Here is a 22,576-nt window from a genome sequence, read left to right as displayed (position 1 = left end):
TGTCTGCCCCTCTTTCTTTCTTTCTTTCTTTCTTTCTTTCTTTCTTTCTTTCTTATTTCTTTCTTTCTTTCTTTCTTTCTTTCTTTCTTCTTTCTCTCTTTCTCTCTTCTCTTTCTCTTCTTTCTCTCTTTCTCTCTTTCTCTCTTTCTCTCTTTCTCTCTTTCTCTCTTTCTCTTCTTCTCTCTCTTTCTCTCTCTCTCTCTTTCTCTCTTTCTCTCTCTCTCTCTTTCTCTCTTTCTCTCTCTCTTTCTCTCTCTCTCTTTCTTTCTCTCTTTCTCTCTCTCTTTCTCTCTTTCCCTCTCTCTTCCCTCTCTCTTTCTCTCTCTCTCTCTTTCTCTCTCTCTCTTTCTCTCTCTCTTTCTCTCCCTTTTCTTCCTTTCTTCTGCCGCCTCCGCCCGGCGACTAGATGGCTGCAGTGCTGGGGCATCATCCAGGGTTTTCCCATCCGCGGCGGCAATTAAGGGCGCTCTTCCGAGTCAGCGAGGCCCGCATCTCGTTAGGGGACGCGCGGGCGGGCAGTGAACTTGGCGCGGAAGGAGGTGGCCGGGCAGCCCCGGCCGGGTTCACGCAAATGTCACGGTCCTGCCTGCAGCGGGGTCGCCCGCGGGTCAGCGCCTGGGAAGGGCGGCCCCCGGGCCCGGGAAAGCGCCGCGCCTGCCCCGCCATCCTTCCAGGGTCCCGGGGGGAAGGGCGTTATATAGGTCAGACCCCCGTGCGGGGGGGCGCACGGCCAGAGTGAGGCTTGGGAAAGATGGGATCCCCCCCCCGCCCCCAGGTCAGCCTGAGCTGAAATGGAGCCCCCGGAGGAGGGACCACCCCAGAAAGACCCCCACGACTCCCACCCCCCTCTTTCCTTCCTCTCTCCTCCCGCGAAAGGAACCCGAGGAGCTTCCATCGCGGCCAAAAGGGAGCCGCGTCTTGGAGAAGGAACGAAGGGCGCTCGCAGCGCTTACTCGGGAGGAGAGGCGGATCTAGAATTGTCCTTCCCGCGCCTCCCGACGGGAACGCAGTGGGGCTTCCTTCGCAGGAGACCAGCCCAGGCGCTTTTGGGGGTTTCGAGCAGGGAGAGGTGCCTGCTTGGCTCAGCAGCAGCAGGAAGTCCCATTTCTCCTCCTCGGTGGGGCTTCCCCTAGCCAGGTCAGCGCGCGTAGGCCTGTGCAGACGCCCGGCCGCGGGATCGAGTCGGGAGGGTGGTCGTCCGTGCTCGTCTGCCAGCAGTTTAAAGACCAGCCCATTCCCCCGGCCTCTGGGGCGTCCAAGCTCTCTTCCTCGGATCTGTAGGATTTGTATCTGTATGTTGTATCGGAAGGGCTGGGAAGGCGGAGACCGACGACGACAACAGCAGCAAAAGGCCACGTCTAGCCCGCTGACCATGCTGAAAGGAGCACAGGGGCAACAGAGAAGGGAGGCAATGCCAGACCAGTTTTGCACTCGGCCTTTAATCCTTGCTTAGCCCTGTCCCAAGATGACATTCTACGTAGAGTTGGTTTCTCTGATTCTAGCGTAGAAGGTCAGTTTGGGGGACCGGGCTAACCCAGGATTAAAGGTCCAGCGCGGAATTGGTCTCCGTTTCTCGATCTGTGCAGCGTCAGGAGATCCGGGAGCGTCCCCCATAGGCAGAATCCACAGGAGACACGCGAGCTTGGGTCGAAAGGGCGTCTGAGTTTAAGAACTACGATGCCGGAGTCTGGATTGAGGACGCAGCCCTCCACATGCTGGAGAGGAGCCCTCCAGAGGCTTGGATTCCCAGTCAAAATGCGGAGAGTCGGGTGGTCAGATGTAGTCTATGCTTGTCTGCTTCAGTGGGTTTTAAATTGCATATAAGAATGCAAGGACGATAGTTACTTACTGTGTTAGCTGTAAGGTCAAATAATAGGTTTAAGCAGCGTTCCCTCTAAGCTGAGTTATTGTGAGCGTGTTGGCAGGTTTTTGGTCTCCAACTCACATATTTTTGTCTTTGCTCAGGAAAAATGGCCCCAGAGAAAATTAATTTATACAATAACAATTTTAACGCCAGTAGCTCACCAAGTAGAATTTTTGCTCACAAGACTTCACAGATTTGAGGAGATATACTGATCCCAGGAAGGTTACTTATCAATTTGGGGATGGATTTAGTAATTAATTGCTGATTGATACATGTGATTGATTGCTTTATACGTTAAGATTGTTGTAAAATTATTTATATATATATCTCTCTCAAGTAAACTGCAGGTTCGAGTCCTCTGCGCGGTTAGGGTTGCGATCCTGGTCGTTACTGTCTTCTTGGGAGTCAACTCCATGGACCTCAGCAGGAATTAAACATCTGGAGGCTCAAATCTTGTTCCCACCCCAGATGACGCGAAGATGCTTTAGGCGTTCCGAAGGTGTGGCCATCTTTTACCCGGGGGTGGGAAGCAGTCATGTTGCAATCCTACAAACCCTTTCTCGGCCCACTGATTCAAAGGAGACTTATTTCCGGGGGGCACCTGCTCCCTCTGTTGCCGGGCATCGGCAGCTGCTGGTGTGGTGTGTGGACGTGTAAACTAACAAACAAAAAAGCAACAAGCAACAATGCGCTGCGCAGCGAACCGCCTTTGCAAGGCACGCCTGGCTTCGGTTGCGTGTGGAGGGGAAGGCAAAGGCCGGTTTCAACACCATTACTCAGGGGGGCCAGCGGAAGGCGTTGTCCGGATCGACCCCCCCCCTCCCAAACCCCTGCTGCAATCCATCCGACCCGGGCTTGCCTAGAAGACTCGGCCCATAGCGCAGGCAGCAGGAGAGAAAAGTCCTCCACCGGCTGCTGTTCGGGCTGCCCCGGAGTCACTCACCAGCTCCCTCCTCCAGCTCGTGTCCCCTGGGAGTAAGACCACCCATGGACCTCCGCGTAAAGCACGCACAAGCTGCGTCGTGGATCGCAACCTTCCCGGTCTCCGTCCCCCGCATGTCCCCCCAGAGATACAAAGTCCCAGGGATGGAATGGGGCTCTGACTCCCAAGGGAATGGACCTCGAGCTAAAGAATTAAGCCCTTTATTTCTGCTCGGGCGTCTCTGCTGCTGCTTAAGGCACAGGAAGACGCTGAGGGGGGGGGGGGAGGGGGCGTCTGGAAATTGCGGCGCTTTGCTCAGCTGCAGCCGTCTGCTGCCCCTCACAGCCCTCCGCGGGGCGCATCGCTCGGACGCCAGTCGGAGCCTCCCGGCTCCTTCCAGGGGTGGGCAGAAAGGAGCCGGTCGGCGGGCCATTGGCTGGCGGCCTCTTCGGGCTGAGCCCCGATTGGTCGCTGCACTTCAGGGGCCAACGAAGGCGGGCCGGAGTAGGTGGGTCTCGTCTGGAATCCAGCTGGGCACCCAAGCCAGGAGGACTCCCCCCTCGGGGTCAAGGGGGGCGGGGGTGGAAAGTGCCGTCCAGTTCCCCAGCTGACATGGTGGGGACCCCCCTGAGGGGGGATTTCAAGGCAAGAGCGGTTCGCCAGCGCTTGTCTCCGCCTCCTGACCCTGGGGGGGGGGGTCTCCCATCCAAGTACTGACCCTGCTTCGCTTCTGAGATCTGACGAGATGGGGCTAGCCTGGGCGGGGGGTGGTGGTGGTAATCTAGCATGCATTAGAAGTGAGCTGACTTTATGAATCCACAAGATATTGTAAGATCGCCGGTGAGGAAGGTTAGTTTTGTTTTGCAGCACCATTCAGTCGCCCCACGCGAAAGCATTCGTGCAGGACAGAGCAGACCAAGCAACAACAGAGCGGAGAATCGCTTCCGCTTCACCCGATGAACTTGACCTCAGGCAAGGGGCCATCTCTGGAACGCGCACGACACCTCGCCAGTTCCCTCTTGCCCCTCTCGGCCCACTCCCTCCCTTCCTCCACTTTTATAGGGAAACCCTCCTCCCCGCCCCCGCCAGCGAACTCGCTGGGCCAGACTGGTGCGGAAAAGCGCAGGAATCTGACCTGATGCAGGTGAGTTTCCCCCAGCTGGGTAAACATTTCAAGCCGCTAAAACCGCTGCGCCTGTGCAAGTTTCCAGTCTCTCTCTGCTGGCGCACCACCGTCTATCCGAATCGGGTCCCTCCCCTGCCCGCCGCCTGAGAATCTGGGTAGACTCTCAGCGCACGTCCGCCTTCCAGGAGGAGCCCGGGAGACTCGTCTCCTTCTAGCCGGAGTGTCTGCTGTCTGGGCGCAGAAGAGACCGGCCGAGCGCCGCCGCCGCCTCCCCCTGGGCTGGCTCTCTGCTCCTTCCCGGGGGCGCCCTTGGTGCAGCTGCAGAGCTGGGGGCTCCCGAGAGGAGCGCTGCGTGCCTCCGGCGTTTGGCCAGCCTCCAGCGCAGCACTCCGTGGCACGGAAAGGGGCGGCCGGCCTGGCAGCGTCCGAAGGGACTGCGTTGGAAAGGAGGCCCGGGAATCCAGCCAGCTCCCTCCGCTCGCTTACGGCGAAGGAGTAAGAAGCCCCGGAGCGAGCGAGCGAGCGAGGCGATTCTAAGCAGCCAGAGCCACACGGGGAGGCGGGAGACGGTCTCCGGAGCGGCGAAGGAGCCCTGCAGCGGGTAGGTCTTCGGGAGCCGCCCCCAGGCAAGAGGCGCTTGGAAGCGGCCGGGCGAGCCCCCCGCCCTCTCGGAAGCTTGCTGCATGTGGGTCAGTCGGAGGTAAGATTCCCGTGGCTCCTCCCCAGCCGCTCAAGAGGAAGCGCCGCCTTTGGCAACACCAACCACCAGGCGCCTCCGGGGCCAGCGCGAAGGCCTCTTCTCCCGCCCCCGCTGCGGACCATCCACCAGCGCCGAGCGAGCAGCCCTTCCGGGGGGGGGGGGGAGGTCTGGCTGCAGCCGCCTCGCTCGGGAGCTTCGACAGAACCCAGTGGCGGCGCCTTGAAGCCCAACGACGTTTCATTCCAGGCAGCTGGACCAAAGGGCGCCTGCCCCTCGAAGGAACCTGGGGTCGGGGAGGTGCCGCTGGAGGACTCGACGTTGGTTCTGCCGCTTCAGACCCACACGGCTGCTCACCTGGACGGAAGGGAAAGAGTTAAACCCGTTTGGGGCGGCGGCCTGGGGCTGAACTCGACTGCGGAGGGGCAGAGAAGAAGAAAGGTCTGAACAAAGAGCAGCCCACCTACCCACCCCCGCCGCCGCCAGCCTAAGGCCTGATGGCGCGTGTTGTTGGGGAGGGGGCTCGGAAGTTAGTTCCCCTCCCTCCATTCATTCCAGCGCGCTAAAGAGACTCACTGGCTCAGGCTGACGCTTTGCTTTTGGCAGAAACACGTCGGTGAATGAAGAGGTCGCCTCTGAATCCTACTCAGGCAGCTGCTGACTCCCCGGGAAGGGGAGCCGGCCTAGGATTGGGGCTCCCCTGCCTGCGGAGCCTCTCGCCTCTCGCCTCTCTCAAGGCCGGTGGCCTTGATGCTGGCAGGCTGGCCTGTCTTGCAGGGGTGTTGTGCGGGACTCCCACGTGGAAGGGAGGGAGTCTCCTGGAAAGAAAGATCGTGAAAAGTTCTAGACAGACCGGAACGATGCCCAGAGTCCCCGGGCGGCTTTTGCGGGGCCGGGGTGGAGCTTGTTTAACCTTGTCGAGCCCAGGGCGCAGACCGGAGTTCTCCATTCCCCTCGAGGCCGCTGGGAATTGGGACCCTGAATGCCACTCCGGCTGCGCCTCCCGGCCCCTGCTGCTGCTCCTCCTCCTCCTCCTGGGCCTTGGCGCTGGCTGGCGCAGCGGTCGGTGAGTGGGTGGGGGGTTTGGATGCGGCGCCTCCTGGGGATCCGGCTGGCTGGGCGCGTGTTTACCTTTGGGCGTCGCCGTCGCCGTCACCTCTGGCTCCCTCGCTGACCTGCGGTTGAACCTGCTGCCATTAGCGCCGCCTCAGCGGCTCGCCAATGGGCGCCGGTGGCCGCTGCTCCGCCGCCGCCTCTCTCTGCCCAGCAGCCCGCCCGGTGGGGGTGGGGGGAGGAAGCGCAGGCCAAGGGCTCCGGCTCGAGCAGTCCCGGGGAGGCCGGAGCGCTCGGCGAGGCCCTGCGTTCCAATCCAGCCCCCCCCCCCCCCGCTTTCCCGCGAGAATCTCCTCCCCCTTTCCTTGTTAAACTTCTTTTTATCGTTGCAGATCGATGGCGAAGGAAGGTCCTCCTCAAGGGGGAATCCAAGGGGGATCTCCCCAAAAGTCCAGGGTCCTCGTGGCCTTCCCGGGCTGTCCCTCTGAACAAGCAACCTACGCTGGGAGGCTAAACATCGTCGCCGCCAAACTGCCGCCCCCCCCCCCAACTCCAGCGCTGAACTTTACGCGATAAAGAAGAGCGCTTGGGAAGCCACGCAGAGAAAACTCGCTTGTAGCAGCATCACAACCAGCAGCACCCGCCTGCCCCCCCCCCCCTTGAGGGATCCTTTAGCAAACCCTTGTCTCCATGCGGAGAACAGCGGTCAGTACATAGCTTTGGATAAGAACATTTGAGGGCTTTGAAGGGCGGGGGGCTACAACCGAGCCTTCCACCCGCGACAGGCAGAAATTCATGCCCGGAAAAGGTTTTGTAAACTGTACTTCTATATCTGATGCAGCTCGAGACACTGGAGACAGACAATCCAGCTGCTGAGAGGGCAAAAGGAACCCCGCCTGACGGGAGTTTGGCTCAAACCCATTTCCGACCCCAACCAGGCTGCTTTAAGAATCCTGCGCTCCGCAATAATCCCCCTCAATGCGATGGGGTTCAGTCCCACGGAAGCCGGAACAGAACGGCAGGTCTGCAGCGCTCGGCGGCTGCATAGTCCTCCTTCCCGGCTGAAACGCAGAAGGCAGGTCTTCTGCCACGTCGGAGCGCCAGCCTAGACTACGATTCTACCGTGCAGTCCTAAACAGAAGGAAGCCCTTCTGAACCCATTGACTCCAACGAATCTAGAGGGGAATTACTTTGCTTAGGGCTGCTTACGTAGGCGCCACTGAGCCACCCATGCCTTCTGATGGGAGCGTGTGGGTGGAAATCCCTTTAAATCCAGCTGCCCCTTGAGTAGATACTGCCTTTTCAATTGATCGCAGCTGTCCAAAGCTCTGCAAGGAAGGGCGCAGCAGTTTAGGGGAGCATCCTAAAAAGACGTACAAACGCTCACATTAACCCTTGACTTGGAATTTTGCAGGGGAGGAGGAGATGGTGGCGGGAAAGGAATCTGCGCAGGGTCCCAGCAGCTACCGCCGACACCTTCGAGGGCTCAGCCCTAACTCGGAAAGCAAGGCACAAAACCGTATCCTCAAAGGAGGACCTCGCGCTCCTCTCCTGCACGTAATAGATCCGACCTACGTTATCAGTTACCCAGTTAGGCACGTACCGCCCTATAACTGCGGAGTCCTGCCTTCTATATAGTGACTAGAAAGCCAGTTCCAGGGGATTCGATCCGGGCTTACTCCTAAGTAAGTGCGTCTAGAATCTCAGCCGGGACTGCATTGGTCACTGTTTGCATCGGATTTATTGCAGCTTCGCCTTCTGCTAAACCTTCCTTCGAGCCTGGCCAGTCTAATAACCGGCAGAATTGCCCAGGAAACGGGTTTCTGCTCCGTTTTGGAACCGGGTAAAGACAACGCTTGTCCCAAGTGCCTCTCCATGGTCGTCTTAAATATCCACAGCCCGCCCCCAGCTCCCCAAGCTGGCTGTGGTTTGCAAGCAGCCCTCAGAAATCAAGGCTGCAAATCCTAAGCAAGGAATACCTCAAAGCACATTTACACCCCCCCCCCCCTCGTTTCCTTTCGCCTTTGCCCCCCGGTAAAGTCCGGGAGACTAGTTTGCCTTAAAGAGGCTATCGGGTCGGCACTCCTGTGTGAACCCCAGCTAGGTGGGGAGCAATGTTCCCTCTAAGCTGTGGAGTTTTGTGAGCAAAAATGCTGCTTTATGAGCTGCTAGCACTAAAGTTGTGAGCTGCCGCATAAATTAGTGTTCTGTGGGGCCATTTTTCCTGAGCTAAGACAAAAATGTGTGAGCCGGACGCGTGAGCTGGCTCCCATTAACTCAGCTGAGAGGGAACACTGGTGGGGACTTGAGCAATCTCTCCAAGGCAAAGAATTCCCCGCGCCCTTAAATCTTCGGAGCAGCCGGCGCAGGCGTGCCGGGCGGAGGGTCTCCAAGGCCACTGGAGCGCAAAGAGACTAGGAATGGCCTGGCCCCGATCCTCGACGCCCTTACAAGGGAGTCAGCGCTAGTGGCCTCCACCGCCTTCCACAGCCTCATCGTGCCAGAATCTTTGGGAGAAGCCCGCAACACATTCCTTTCCCGGGCAGCCTCCGGGCCGGACTGAAACGGACTGCTCCATCCATCTGGATAGATCCAAGCGGGCAGCCGTGTTGGTCTGAAGCAGTTGAACAAAGCAGGAGTTAAGTCGCACCTTTAAGACCAACCAATTGGTCTTAATTTAGAGCGTAAGCTTTCGTGTGCTCTTAAGCACACTTCATCAGACGAGGAGTCCAGCACAGTGAGCAGAGCCATGCATAGCTGGTAGGCAGTGGCCATGTTGCATGTATGGCTTTGCTCACTGTGCTGGAGTCCTCGTCTGATGAAGCGTGCTTAAGAGCACACGACAGCTTACGCTCTAAATAAAACCCGGTTGGTCTTAAAGGTGCGGCTTGACTCCTGCTTTGTTTCCCCCATCCATCCATCGGCAGCCTGGGCGTCCTGCGGTCTGTTTCGGCCGGCGAGGGCGGAGCCAGGAGGGCGCAGCAGCCCGGCGGGGGGGGGGGAATGGGCGGCGCCTGTGCGCCCCCGGCGGCAATTAAGGCTGAACTTTGGGTGAACTAATTGATCGCCGCCGGGAGGACGGAGGTAAAGTGGGCAGCGACCTGGGGCGGCTGGGAGAGGGGTGGCTATAAAAGGGGGGCCCGCCGCGGGGCCGGGCCCTTCTGCTGGCTGGCTGGCTGGGCGCAGGAGGCAGGTGCCCCCCACCCCGCCCCACCGCCACGCGTCGCCCGGGGCCATGGGCTGCTTCTCGGCGGCTTTGCTGGCCAGCGCCGCCTGCACCTTCGTGCTGCCCCTGCTGCTCTTCCTGGCCGCCGCCAAGCTCTGGGAGTTGTACTGCGTGCGCGGCCGGGATGGCGCCTGCCCCCTGCCCCTGCCGCCCGGCACCATGGGCTTGCCCTTCTTCGGCGAGACGCTGCAGCTGGTCTTGCAGGTAACGCGAGCCGGCGGGAAGAGCGGGGCCCGGGCCGGGCGGGAAGCGGGCGGGCGGGCGAGGCCCCTTTCCTCCTCTCCTCTCCTGTCCCCTTCTCTCGGCAGCGGCGGAAATTCCTGCAGATGAAGCGCCAGAAGTACGGCTTCATCTACAAGACGCACCTCTTCGGGAGGCCCACGGTGCGGGTGATGGGGGTGGAGAACGTGCGCCACATCCTGCTGGGCGAGCACCGGCTGGTGGCCGTGCAGTGGCCCGCCTCGGTGCGCACCATCCTGGGCTCCGGCTGCCTCTCCAATCTCCACGACGCGCAGCACAAGCACCGCAAGAAGGCGAGGCGAGGCGCGCGCGGGGGTGGGGTGGGGGGGGGTGGATCTCCTGGGCTGGCCTGGGGGGGCTTTCTCCGGCCCCGAGTCACTGGGTGGCGGGAGTCCTCGGAGGCGCTCAGGACGAATCAGGGGCTGCGGCAGGCAGGCGGATCTCCTCGGCTTTGGCAGCCAGCCTGCGGATGGGAAGCCAAGCGCCAGAGAACTCCGCTGCCCAAAGGCTGTAGCTGGCTGGCTGGCTCTCTCTCCTGGCGACGCGCTCTGAAGCGCGTTGACGCTGCCCGGAGTCGGTGCGGCTGGTTTCCTAGAAATGGTGCTCGACCAGACTTCGGAGCCAGCATGCACAGGATCGGACTGTAAGACGCGCCCGTTTTAGATCTGGAGAGGATCGCTTCAGCTCCGGGCTAAGTCGGTTCCAGGCAACCGACTCCGATAAGATCCATGCGGCCACCTTGAAAGAGCGGTCTGGAGACAGTCGAGGTCTGGCTGCCCCCCCCCCCCCTGCGGTGACACTGCTTCCACCCTTCCCAAGACATTGGTCGGGAGTGCCGGAAACTTGGGCCCTATTGGGCTGATGCTCAGAAACGGCTATTGGGGGTTGTGTAAGCCGCCTTAGGGACAAGTTCAGGCAGGCTAGATTCGAGTCCAGTTGCACCTTCGGAAGCTTAGAATAAGAGGCGGGGAGGCGGGGGGAAGCTCCCCAGCATCATAATTCCCATAGGCCCCTAAGGTGCTACCGGACCCGAGTCTGGCTGCCAGAGCTGCGCTCCTGAAACGAGAATCAGGAAGACGGCCTGTCGTTTGCGCCCCTTCGAAACAACGATTCTTCGGCTGTTTCCGCCGAGAAGCACAGCTGTGCGCGCCTCTACTCCTTCCCCAACGAGTGTGCCGGTAAACTGCAGCCCCGGCCACTATGGAGATGACAGGGCAAGATGGGGAGCCCAGTTAGCGTGTCGGAAAGGCAAGGGGTCGAGTAGCACCTGAAGACCGGCAAAACGTGCGGCAGGGCGATGAGCTTTCCTGAGCCGCCACTCCTCGCTCCTTCTGCAGCTACTCAGGGCAGCTCGTCCCCTCCCTGGCGCAGCTTCGCTGAGTCTTTAAGATACGACTGGCCGCTTGCTCTTGCCCTCTGCTTAAGCCCCGCTGAACAGGCTGCTGTTGGTGGGGCCCGAGCCCCCCTGAGGGTCGAAGGGACGTCTGGAGACCCCGAGGCGTTTGAAACTAGCGGGACTCCCAAGTCCGTGTTCTTGGCACGAAGGCGCGTAAACAACTGCCTTCTAGTCAATGGAGCTGCAGGCTGCGTCCAAGCCGTGCGCCCTCCTCCCCCCCGAAGGGTGGGCCGGGAAGCCTCTTTGGAAGAAAGTCCTCTCGATCCCGGCGGTTAGAATCTGCCTGGGAATCTTGCAGCCCCCTGCCAGTTGCTGATCCGGCCTTTCTTCGGCAGGTCATCATGCGGGCTTTCTCCCAAGAAGCGCTGCAGCACTACATCCCCGTCATCCAGGAGGAGGTGAGCGCTTGCCTCAAGCAGTGGCTGGCCAGCAGCGGAGGGGAGGGCGACGCCGCCTGCCTGCTCGTCTACCTGGAGGTGAAGCGCCTCATGTTCCGCATCGCCATGCGCATCCTGCTGGGGTTCCGGCCCAGCCAGACCGGGCCCGACAGCGAGCAGCACCTGGTGGAGGCCTTCGAGGAGATGATCCGCAACCTCTTCTCCCTGCCCATCGACGTGCCCTTCAGCGGCCTCTACAAGGTAAGGCGGGGAGCTGAGGAGGAGAAGGGAAGGCGGGGCGCTGGAGTCGGGCTCGCCGGCTAACTCAGGCTGCTGCTCTCTGCCGGCAGGGCTTGAGAGCGCGGGACATCATCCATGCCAAGATCGAGGAGAACATCCAGGCCAAGCTGGCCGGGAAGGAGCCCGCCGACGGCTATAAGGATGCGCTGCAGCTGCTGATGGAGCACACGCAGAGCAACGGGGAGCAGCTCAACATGCAGGTGAGCCCAACCAGGAGGGAGGGAGGGAGGGCAGGCTTCCCTCCCTCCCTCCCACCAAGAGGTTCTCTCGCCCCTTCTTCCATGCCAGGCTTTACAACGTTTTAGTTGGCTTGGAGCAGGGGTGGCTCATAAAGCTCCCACTGTCCCCTTGGAGAATGCATTTAAATCCAAGTCAGCCGGTGGCTTGGAGAATGCATTTAAAGTTGCTTTCTTTCCCTCAGCCCTCTTTCCCAATTTATTTCCTACCTTCGGGCTCTCAAACATCTGATGTTTGTCTTGCAACTTTCAGACATCTGACCTTTAGTTTATGCGGTTTTTACATTAAGCAAGTTTGGCCACCCCTGGCTTGGAGACTCTGAAAGTCCCAACAAATGCTCCCCCTCCCCATATAAAATCTAGCTACTGATACTAGAACAGATAGGTAGCCACCAACTGCATCATGCAGGCAGCCAGTTAAACTTGTTTTTTGGTAGTGGGGGGATGTTTCCATGATGTGCTGTTTAGTCGTGCCAGGGTGTGTGTGTTTGTGATGGGACAGGCAAAAGTTCAATTGGTAACACTTTCCCTTTAGAATCTCCATGACCTGATGAGTGCCTGCCTTCATGTAGTTTTGGAAGGTCCCAGGGCCCCGCCCAGTGTTTTCATGTTTCATATTAACAGCTTGTAGTAGACATAATGTGTGGGCAGACAAGGGAAGCAAACGCAGCTTCAGAATTCCCCTTTTGCTAGCCAATTAGACAGGCTTTTATACCCACACCAGCCAAAGAAAGTATTTCTACCATGACTCTGTATAATTTAATGAGATTTTTATCCTCCCCTCCCCCACAAATGGGCTCAGGAAGGGGTACAATGCATCAACAAACACACAAAATAATTAGATATAATTTAAGTTAAAATCTAGAAATCTCAATTAAACCTACATGATGGCAAGATGGTAATGCCTAGACCTCAGGGATATAACTGGATATGACTTGCTTAACTGGATTAACTTGCTTCCAAGGGATAGCAAATTTCATCTCTGTTAGCAGGCAGAGATTCTCTCCAGCGTTCCCTCTAAGCTGAGTCAGTATGAGCTAGCTCACGGTTTTTTAGCCTCCAGCTCAAATGTTTTTGTCTTTCAGGAGAAATGGCCCCAGAGCAAACTAATTTTTGGAGTAGCTCACAAACTAGAATTTTTTGCTCACAAGGCTCCACAGCTTAGAGGGGAGCTTTGATCCCTTCTAATGTTGTTTGTATACCCTTTTTTAAGGTATGGGGGTGGAGAAGAAAAAGAGCAAAATGGCAAATGGAAGCCAATGTTAGGGCTGAGGTCAAACAAAATTTTCAGTGGGTCTTGGACTGGAAGACCTAAAGGTATTGGTTCCTTGCCTCAATTCTGAAGGCTGGGAGCTCACCAAGTGTGCCACCTTATAAAATTTGGTGTAGTGGTTAAATGTGCGGACTCTTATCTGGGAGACCGGGTTTGATTCCCCACTCCTCCACTTGCAGCGGCTGGAATGGTCTTCGGTTAGCCATAGCTATAGCAGGAGTTGTTCTTGAAAGGGCAGCTGCTGTGAGAGCCTTCTCAGCCCCACCCACCTCACAGGGTGCCTGTTGTGGGGGAAGAAGATATAGGAGATTGTAAGCCATTTAGAGTCTCTGATTTAGAGAGAAGGGCGGGTATAAATTTGCAGTCGTCAGTCTTCTTCTTAAGGACTAGGCATGATGGCCTGAGCGATCACTATCCTTTTACTCCCCACCTGTAACCTGCAAAGTAGCCTCAGCTTCTCTACCAGTTCAGCCTGCCAGCTACCTTTCCTCTCCCACCCCTCATTCCATTTTTTAAAAAAGAAGTTGGCCAATTCCCTTCTGCATTCAATTTGGAGGAGTCTGACATGACATCGTCCTGGCTGTCCCTTGAATAGTGAAATCTTCCTTGGCTGATTATATTGCTTTCGGTAACAATCTTAACTGATGTCAGGCTTAACTGAGCTAGGTTACAATCTTGGGCCACCCTAAGAGCTAAACCAATTGCAACAAAGGGAGAGGGGTTTCCCAGCAAAATGCTTAAGACCAAACAGAACTCTGCACCTGAATAAAACAATAGCTCTGAAAGTGGTGGTGATGGGGGGAAGGGAATCTATTCTTGTTAGGTGATGAACCCATGCAATTTAGCAGGCAGCAGCTTGAAATGACCATCCTCTCCTAGGTAAAAGAGGAAGATGGATGCACTGCTGAGATGGTGCCAGCCACAAACTTTTTGCGTGTTCATAAAATTAAATTTTAAACAACCCATTCCCTGATTTAATGAGATGCAAGGCTTTTTAAATAGCAGGAACTCCTTCGCATATTAGGCCACACACCCCTGACGTAGCCAATCCCCCAAGAGCTTACAGGGCTCGTAGTACAGGGCCTACTTGTAAGCTCCAGCCCTTAATATCAGTGCTCAGTGTACTTGCTGTCTCTTTAAAAAGCTTGTACATATGAAACTGCCTTATACTGAATCAGACCCTGGGTCCATTAAAGTCAGTATTGTCTGTTCAGACTGGCAGTGGCTCTCCAGGATCTCAAGCTGAGGTTTTTCACACCTACTTGCCTGGATCCTTTTTAGTTGGAGATGCCGGGGATTGAACCTGGGACCTTCTGCTTACCAAGCAGATGCTCTACCACTGAGCCACTGTCCCTCCCCTCTTTACATCAGGGGGACGGCAGAGAGAAAGGTGGGCTGATTCACTAACCACACTCCACTCCCCTTGGCTGGATCTTCTCGGGCCAAGCTGAGGTGGTATAAAGCTGGTGACAAGATTGCAAGAGGCTATTTGTATGACTGAACCCCACCATTTAGAAAATAGGAGGTGAGGGAGAAGGCTAGTTTAAAATCCTAATCTCAGACTGTTTCTTAAACACAGGTTTTTTTCACCCTGTGGAGTAATATCCTCTCCCACCCCACTCCTCTGCAGTCTAAGTAGAACAGCCTAGATACACACTATCTTAATGAGGTCAGCAATGCCTTTGTGTCCCAATACATGCTATTGTTTTGACTTATCATGCTGTGACTACTTAGCTACCCAACCAGATTCCTACGTGCCTGGTAGGAATCTGGTTGGATAGCTAAGGTAATGGTGGGATATTTTAAGACCAAGGGCTGAAAAGAATGCTGTTCAAGTTAAAGTGCTACAGTAGGATCCTTCCATCTCGCAGTTTTGCCCTGCCTAATACTATCACATGGAAGAACCCCATGGCGCAGAGTGGGAAAGCTGCAGTATTGCAGTCTAGGCTCCCTGCTCTCAACCTGAGTTCGATCCCAGCGGAAGCTGGGTTCAGGTAGATGGCTCCAGGTTGACTCAGCCTTCCACCCTTCTGAGGTCAGAAAAATGAGTACCCACCTTGTTGGGGGGAAAGTGTAGATGACTGGGGACTAGACTTCCCTAGACTTTATGTGCAAATGGCGTCTCGAAGGACAGCAGGAACCCTAATGACTCATACCATGCTATTTTGATGTCATGTCAACTAATGTTGTAATTAGCCTTTAATAGCTAATGTTGTATGTTTCCATTTCCGTATTTTATATTGGTACATGCTACACATCTGTTGATGTCTCATCACTATTGTACCTTGAACTTTATATTAATAAAGCTTTTCGAAATTAAAAAAAAAAATGACTGGGGAAGGCAATGGCAAACCACCCCGTAAAAAGTCTGCCGTGAAAATGTTGTGAAAGCAGCATCACCCCAGAGTCGGGAACGACTGGTGCTTGCACAAGGGACTACCTTTACTTCTTTTTTTTAATACTATCACAGTATTTTCAATGTATCAGGAACATTTCTGATACCTATTTCTATTGCTTAATGATCACTGACACTTAACCAAGGGTAGTTTAGCATTTTATTTGCTTTCCAGTGAAGATGTGTCCACAGTTTCAAGGATTCCACAGGAATAGATGCCCAGTTGAAAAACGGAGCCTTCTTATAATTCAGTAATTGAATAGAAGAGGAGATTTGGGGCATCTTCCCAATAAGTCACAGGGAAATCGGCATGTGCTGAAAACCTAAAGATGCAGATACTCCATCACTCTATGCAACTACCCTTAACCAAGATCACTGAATGGGGCCAAATTATTCCAGAACTAGGTAACTTTCATGTTCTAAAACAGAAATAGCTGGGTAGGATGTCCTTTCTAAACACAGCAATGTTAAGATTCCCTCACCCTCATTCCAAACTAAGATCTTTAAATCTACAAGAAGTATGATGGCGAAACCAGACTGAAAGGTGGAGGGGGGGGACTTTGTATGACAGAACAGAATCAGTTAACACTCAATTTGCCATAGGACAGGGGTGGCCAACGGTAGCTCTCCAGATGTTTTTGCCTACAACTCCCATCAGCCCCAGCCATTGGCCATGCTGGCTGGGGCTGATGGGAGTTGTAGGCAAAAAAACATCTGGAGAGCTACCATTGACCACCCCTGCCATGGAACTAAAATTCTTAATAAAGCAGCATTTACCACCATTACCAAAGCCCAGGTATTCTTTGGCTCCCTTGTGCAATTTATACTCTACCACACTGAGTTTAATCAAATCATCTTCAGGGCTAGAAAGATGGCAAACAGCCTAACTCTGGAATGGAGGATTCTGTGTGCTTCTGCCTGTCTGCCTTTAAATCTGTAGTTCAGGTATAAAAAATGTGAAGATTTCCATGTGCAATAATAATAATGTGCAGTAATAATGATGAGATGCAGAATGTTCAGTCTGTCCTTATTTGAAGGCTGATTGATAGCTATAGGAAGTTATTTTTGCATGTATGAAGGCAGGCAGCCATATACAGGAAGGGGCTTGAGATGGCTGAGAGTCACAGGGGAAGACTATGGTGGTGCAAAAATTGGCAAATCTCTTCAGTGTCTGCTGGTTAGTGAGTTTGTCTCTTCAACCTTTTTGAGTTTGCCGTGCAAAAAGGATAGGTGTGTTAAGCCCTGGGTAACCTTTATCTTCCTCCAAAAGGAGCTCAAAGAATCTGCAACCGAGCTGCTCTTTGGAGGGCACGAAACCACTGCCAGTGCTGCTACATCCCTCATCACCTTCTTAGGCCTTCACCCGCAAGTCCTGCAAAAAGTGAGAGAGGAACTGCAAGCTAAGGTGAGTGTGCCAGAAGACAAATCAGGCTGGAATCAGAGGAGGGTCTGGACAATGCCCTATGAGGCATGCTTACCCTGGATAAGAGGAACATGACCACAGTCTTCAGATACCTAAAGATTTCCATACAGAAGAGCTTGTTTTCTTCACTGTTCCAGAGCATAAGTCAAGATCTAATGGCTTTCATTGATAGTACAATCAAGCCACAACTGACTTATGGCGACCCCATGGGGTTTTCAAGGCAGGAGACATTCAGAAGTGGTTTACCATTGCCTGTCTCCATGTCACAACCCCAGTGTTCCTTGGAGGTCTCCCATCCAATACTTGGCAGGGCCAACTCTGCTTAGCTTCTTGAGATCTGGTAAAACTGGGTTTGCCTGGTCTTAGAGGATAGTGTATTAAAGATGAACATTGGGAGAAACTTATTGGCACTGAGATAAGAACATTTCAGTAATACAGACATTTCATTATTTCGGAGAGCCAGTTTGGTGTAGTGGTTAAGTGTGCGGACTCTTATCTGGGAGAACCGGGTTTGATTCCCCACTCCTCCACTTGCACCTGCTGGAATGGCCTTGGGTCAGCCAGAGCTCTGGCAGAGGTTGTCCTTGAAAGGGCAGCTGCTGTGAGAGCCCTCTCAGCCCCACCCACCTCACAGGGTGTCTGTTGTGGGGGAGGAAGGTAAAGGAGATTGTGAGGCGCTCTGAGACTCTTTGGAGTGGAGGGCAGGATATAAATCCAATATCTTCTTCTTCATCATCTTCATTAATACAGCCAGTGGAGGAGTGGGTGAGTTCTCCCTCCAGGCTTCCTCTACTGAGCAGGAGTGATTTAGACTAGATCATCTGTAAAGGCTCCTTCCAGCATTCTGAAAAGCACAGCTGTGTAGGAAATATGTTGCTGTGAGACAGTGGACAGGGGTGTTGGGTACTTGCTGAGGCAATCTGTTTTGGACACACTTAAAATACTATAAATAGCTACTCATACTGATGCTTAAATCTTGTCACTATCAGCTAAGGGTAGCTAATTCTTAACTGCCTGAAGCATACAAGGTCTCACTTGCAAACAATGATTTCAACATGGCTGCTGGCACCTTTGTGCTTGCTTTCAGAAAACATGTTATTAAGAAGGGTTGCAGCAGTTAGTTTTAACTTTTTCGATGTCAAAGTTGTTTGGGGTTAATCAGCCATCATTTTTTCTCTCATAATTTAATTTTTTTTTTAAAAAAAAAATAGGGCTTAGGATTTGTCATAGAGGAGGCATTCTTATTTTTGCATTCAGCACACATCCTTTTGGAAGAGGCATTTTCCCTTATAACAACTAAAAACAAAATGATGGAGCTGAATATCTGTAGCTACAGTCAATACCTTTATTGGAATAAATATCTGCACATATTTGTATATATACTAAATCTTTTTTCCCCCCATCCCCTTTAACATAACATAATATAACAACTCCTGGTCAGGAAATTCCTGAAGATTTGAAGTGGAGTCTGGGGAGGTTTGAAAGAAGAAGGACCTTGGTGGGTTATGATATCATAGAGTCCACTCTACAAGCAGCCATTTTATCCATGGGAACTGATCTCCATGGGAACTGATCTCCACCCCGACCCCTCCCATAGTCTGGAGATCAGTTGTAATTCTAGGAAATCTCCAGGCCTCACTTGGGGGGGGGGGTGGTGGTAACCATAGCAGGAAGCCATTCTGGGAGTGATGGTGAATGGAAGGTGTAAAGATTTTTGTCCATTTCATTAAACGTTTGGTATATTCTATCTATCAGCAAACGATAGCAATGAATACACTGTGACTGAGAATCTTATAGCTGAAAAAGAGGCAGGGCCTTGAGGACATGATGTATGCCAGCAACATTAAGTGACTAGGCCTGCAAATTAGTGGGTGCTGGAAATGTGTTCTAGGGTTTGTGACTTGTACTTTTAATTTCCAGGGATTGCTGGGCAACGTAAGCCAGGATAAAAATTTGGGAATGGAAGTGTTGGAACAGCTGAAGTACACAGGCTGCGTCATCAAAGAGACTCTCCGGCTGAGCCCACCAGTTCCAGGAGGATTCCGAGTGGCTCTCAAGACTTTTGAGTTAAATGTAAGAAGGGAAGTAAATTCCTGGCAGTTCCCGTAACAGCCGTGTCTGCAACATATTGCTTGAGAGGAGTCAAACTTATTTCAATTGGGACTTGCTTTATGGTGCTTACATTGCCGAAATAACTAGACTGACCATGCTGTAACCAAATGGATTATGGCAGCATTTAGCATCTCTCCAGCTCTGTGGGAGAAGCCACATATACCGAAGCTCAAGTTCAACTTTGAATTGTTCTTATCGGATCCTATGTTCAGAATTTTTAAGGTGATCAAAGTCTATCAGGATTAGGGGCTGGTCTCAGTTTCAGACCACAGTCTCTTCTATAGAGCTGCTGTGATGGGAAAATTATGACTGTTGAAGATAGCTTGCTTTAGTTCTGCCTCTTCTGGATCATGCATCAATAGTCTTTTAAAGGCATAAAAACACATAAATTCCCAGGAACTTGGGCCCAGTTTTGCCTTCCAAACTGGCATCCATCCTGCAATGTGGACCAGTGCTATTATACAATTTCGCAACATATAGGAGTACCTGTCCACTATTCAATCTATCAATATCTTTCAGCTTATTGTAGTAAAGTATCTTTTTGCTTCCCAAAAAGAACTTCAGAAGAGAATGGTAGGTTCCTAATAGGAGAGTAGTGTACTAACCAAAGAGAATTCATGTGCTTCTTTAGGACATGTCTGCAGCTGCATGCAGATATCTTCTCCCCTGTACAGACAGTAGGTGCTGATCACCTATGCATGTGTTGGGAGAAGCATTCCCCTCAACAGGTGACCAGCTAAAAAGTCACCTGTTTCCAGACACAGATTATTCTTGGAAGATCTTTGACCTGTAACAATCTGGTCTATTAGAGGGGCAAATAAGAAGGAAGCATTGTGTCAGTCATGGATGAGGGTAAGGTATAAATCCACATGCTGGGAAATCTCTTGTTTGGAACATCAGTCCTGGTGGTTGTGAGATACTGCATTTGTCCTTCAGAATTCTTGCAGACATGACTATGATAGAAGAACAGAACATTGCAAATGTATTGAAGTAAAGGAGGAGAGCTGTATCTCCACTTGACTTCAGGTAGGAAGGGTTGTCATAGATGATGATTATGCCACTGATGGTTTGTTGTATATTTGATACTAACCACTTTGTTCCATTGGTAGCATACATCTCTCTATACATTTACTATGTTGTGCTTGGTTAGTGTCACAAAGAGGAGCTAACCCTGGCCAGACACTATCTGCAAGAAAACAGTTGAGATAAATCTGTCTTACATTATGTTTGGTCACTGTTCTGTTTGTCTCTTCTTTTTTTGATAGGGATACCAGATTCCTAAAGGTTGGAATGTTATCTACAGTATTTGTGATACCCATGACGTTGCAGAACTCTTCACCAACAAAGATGAATTCAACCCTGACCGATTCATGTCCCCTTTCCCAGAAGATGCATCCCGATTCAGTTTCATTCCTTTTGGAGGTGGCCTGAGGAGCTGTGTAGGCAAAGAGTTTGCAAAAATCCTTCTCAAAATCTTCACTGTAGAGCTGGCCCGGAACTGTAACTGGCAACTTTTGAATGGTCCCCCCACAATGAAGACAGGCCCCATAGTATACCCAGTGGACAATCTGCCTACAAAATTCACAAGATTCAATGGTCAAGTCTAATAAGTTTCCGAGTAGTGTCTTGGTGGTCCTAACTTAATTTTTTGATGCATTTAAAGTGTATACTACAGCTTTTTTTTAGTGCTCTAAACTCATTATTATATTTAAGTGTATGATAGCTATTTATGTGTTTTCTAAGAATATTTTAAAGCTATTTCATATATTTTGGACTGGTTTTTCAAGCAAGCACTATAATTATGGGTCCTCAGGATTCATAATTGGATAATTTTATTTCTATAGAAATAAAGTATCCTATTTAAGGACTTTATTCAAAGCTTGTTTACTAAATATAGTGAAGGTATTTAAGAATCTGTATGTGTATCTGTGGATGCACTCAGAAGTGAAAATGCAATGAGTTGTATATATACCCTGAACCAAAAAGCCACACTATGGCTTATGTCTAAATAAAGATTTTGAGAAACAGGATTTCAGCACTTGGTGTTCATACTTATGGGAATCTAGAGTACTCAAAGAAAATACAAGGATGCTCAAGGGCAAGCTAATGATCTGATCCTCAGTATTTTGGCTTTGCAAGTCTCAGTTATCTGAGGAATTTAGTTGCAAAGAGAACTGTGATAGTGATTTTCTATAGTGACATCGCCAATTCCCTAGGGATACATTAAGTTGTCTAGAACATGGCCTGGAGACCAGAATTTCCTGATCACCACCCAGATGTTCCCAATAAAGTTGATTGGTAGTATGGACCACAGGTGTTCAGAGGACTTGAGTGTATAGAGGTGGACAGGGAAGGGTGAAGCACAGGTTGCTAATGGTGCTTCCTGTTTCCAGAAGCTGTAGGAGACTACATTCATTACCCATGGAGACTCCTTGGACAGTTTTACTCATAAATAAACCCGCCCCCAGATTTACTGCACTTTGATTAAAAATTTTCACGAGATTAGCAGGATGGTTGTTTCAGAGACCAAATCAGTGCTGCAGGTCACGTATTGGGTATTAATCAAGGTCAGCCCTGCAAGGTAGGATGCTTGCAAGCTGGGTTCCAAAACTTTTTCTTTGGTAGCTGGAACCAAAATGGGTCAAGGTGTTGGGTTTAGATTGAAGCCTCCAAATCCAAATAACATAACAGAGGTATAAATAATAAGATTCATTAAAAGAAAATGCAAAAGTGTACAAATATAAGAGCAGTGACAAGCCTGGAAGAAAATAACCTCTAAATAGTTAACTCAAGATTAAGGCTTTTTGGTCCTCTGACACAGATGTTATACCTTACTAGTCTGAGGCACAAGAGTCCAGGAAAAGTTTCAAAGTCTGAACTTCAAGAGGTATTCCAGCCATGCAAGGCCCAATCTAGTCAAAAAGATGACCCAAAGGAACAAATTGAATGAATTATCTTCCTTTAGCCAGACTGCCATAGCTGGCCTGATCCTGTTCGGCCAACCAGGTGTGTTGCTAAGATGTGCCCATGTACTTCTGCAGCCAGTATGTGCTCAAAGTCCAGCAAGCACTCACTTCCACCCAATGCTTTGGGCTAATGAGATGGAATGGGAGTGCAAGACTTCCTCTTGGTCTCTGACCTTGAAACTCCCATGATCCCATTTGCACCTGTGTCCATCTCAACTCTTATCATTCTCTCTCTGATCTTGAAAGCCATCTTGATGTTAATTTCCCAAAGAGGTCCTTCTGTAATTTACCAGGCCCAAAAGCCTGAACCAAAGATTTTGAAAGGCCAAGAAACAGAGTAAGGCCAGTCTCTCGACACTAACTATCAACTCATCTTGTATTCCTGCTTAACTGTTAGCAGGTTTGCAATTGCCTGAATAGTAAATGGAAGCATTTACACAACCCTATCAGCATATCTTTAACACTGTAAAAAGACACACCAGAAAACACACCATCTACTCACCATACTGATGTTAGCGTGAGGGACGGCCCTGCCAGTAGGCAAACTAGTCAATTGCCTAGGGTGCCAGCCTTCTGGGGGTGCCAAATTGGGCGCCCTCATGTGACATTATCAGTGCAGGTGGGGGGCACCAGAAATTAGCCTTGCTTAGGGTGCCAGACAGTCTAGGGCTGGCTCTGGTTAGGGTTGCCAGGTCTGTGCTGGAAAATACCTGGAGGCTTTTGGGGGTGGATCTGGGTGGAGGCAGGGTTTGAGGAGGGGAGAGGCCTCAGCATGGTACACTGCCATAGAGCCCACCCTTCAAAGCAGCCATTTTCTCCAGGGGAGATGATTTCTGCCAGCTGGAGATCAGATGTAAAAGCAGGAGCTCTCCAGGCCCGGCCTGAAGGCTGGCAACCCTAGCTGATGCGCTCACGCGAATTAGTATTGTGTGTGTGTGTTTTGTTGCCAGTTGAAATAATCATTGTCTGA

General features: G+C 52.0%; 1 protein-coding gene across 1 annotated transcript; it reads left to right on the top strand.

Annotated features, from left to right (window-relative positions):
- Positions 1-8,821: 8,821 nt before the first annotated feature.
- Positions 8,822-20,670, top strand: LOC132573691 (cytochrome P450 26A1). Its single transcript, XM_060241334.1, has 7 exons — positions 8,822-9,092; positions 9,197-9,421; positions 10,860-11,162; positions 11,252-11,401; positions 16,376-16,510; positions 18,449-18,601; positions 19,906-20,670. The coding sequence occupies exons 1-7, from the start codon at positions 8,898-8,900 to the stop codon at positions 20,245-20,247; spliced, it is 1,503 nt and encodes a 500-aa protein (XP_060097317.1). The 5' UTR covers positions 8,822-8,897; the 3' UTR covers positions 20,248-20,670.
- The last annotated feature ends 1,906 nt before the right edge of the window (positions 20,671-22,576 follow it).

This window comes from Heteronotia binoei, chromosome 6, assembly GCF_032191835.1.
Source record: "Heteronotia binoei isolate CCM8104 ecotype False Entrance Well chromosome 6, APGP_CSIRO_Hbin_v1, whole genome shotgun sequence".
NCBI lineage: Eukaryota > Metazoa > Chordata > Lepidosauria > Squamata > Gekkonidae > Heteronotia > Heteronotia binoei.
This window is presented reverse-complemented; position numbering and strand designations above follow the sequence as displayed.

What these genes read in the sequence shown, in the direction of transcription:
- LOC132573691 (XM_060241334.1), top strand. Translation starts at nt 8,898, where the DNA reads ATGGGCTGCTTCTCGGCGGCTTTGCTGGCCAGCGCCGCCTGCACCTTC. An exon ending in GGGAGCAGCTCAACATGCAG is followed by an intron (nt 11,402 to 16,375) that starts GTGAGCCCAACC and finishes TTCCTCCAAAAG; the next exon opens with GAGCTCAAAGAATCTGCAAC. An exon ending in GAGAGGAACTGCAAGCTAAG is followed by an intron (nt 16,511 to 18,448) that starts GTGAGTGTGCCA and finishes TTTAATTTCCAG; the next exon opens with GGATTGCTGGGCAACGTAAG.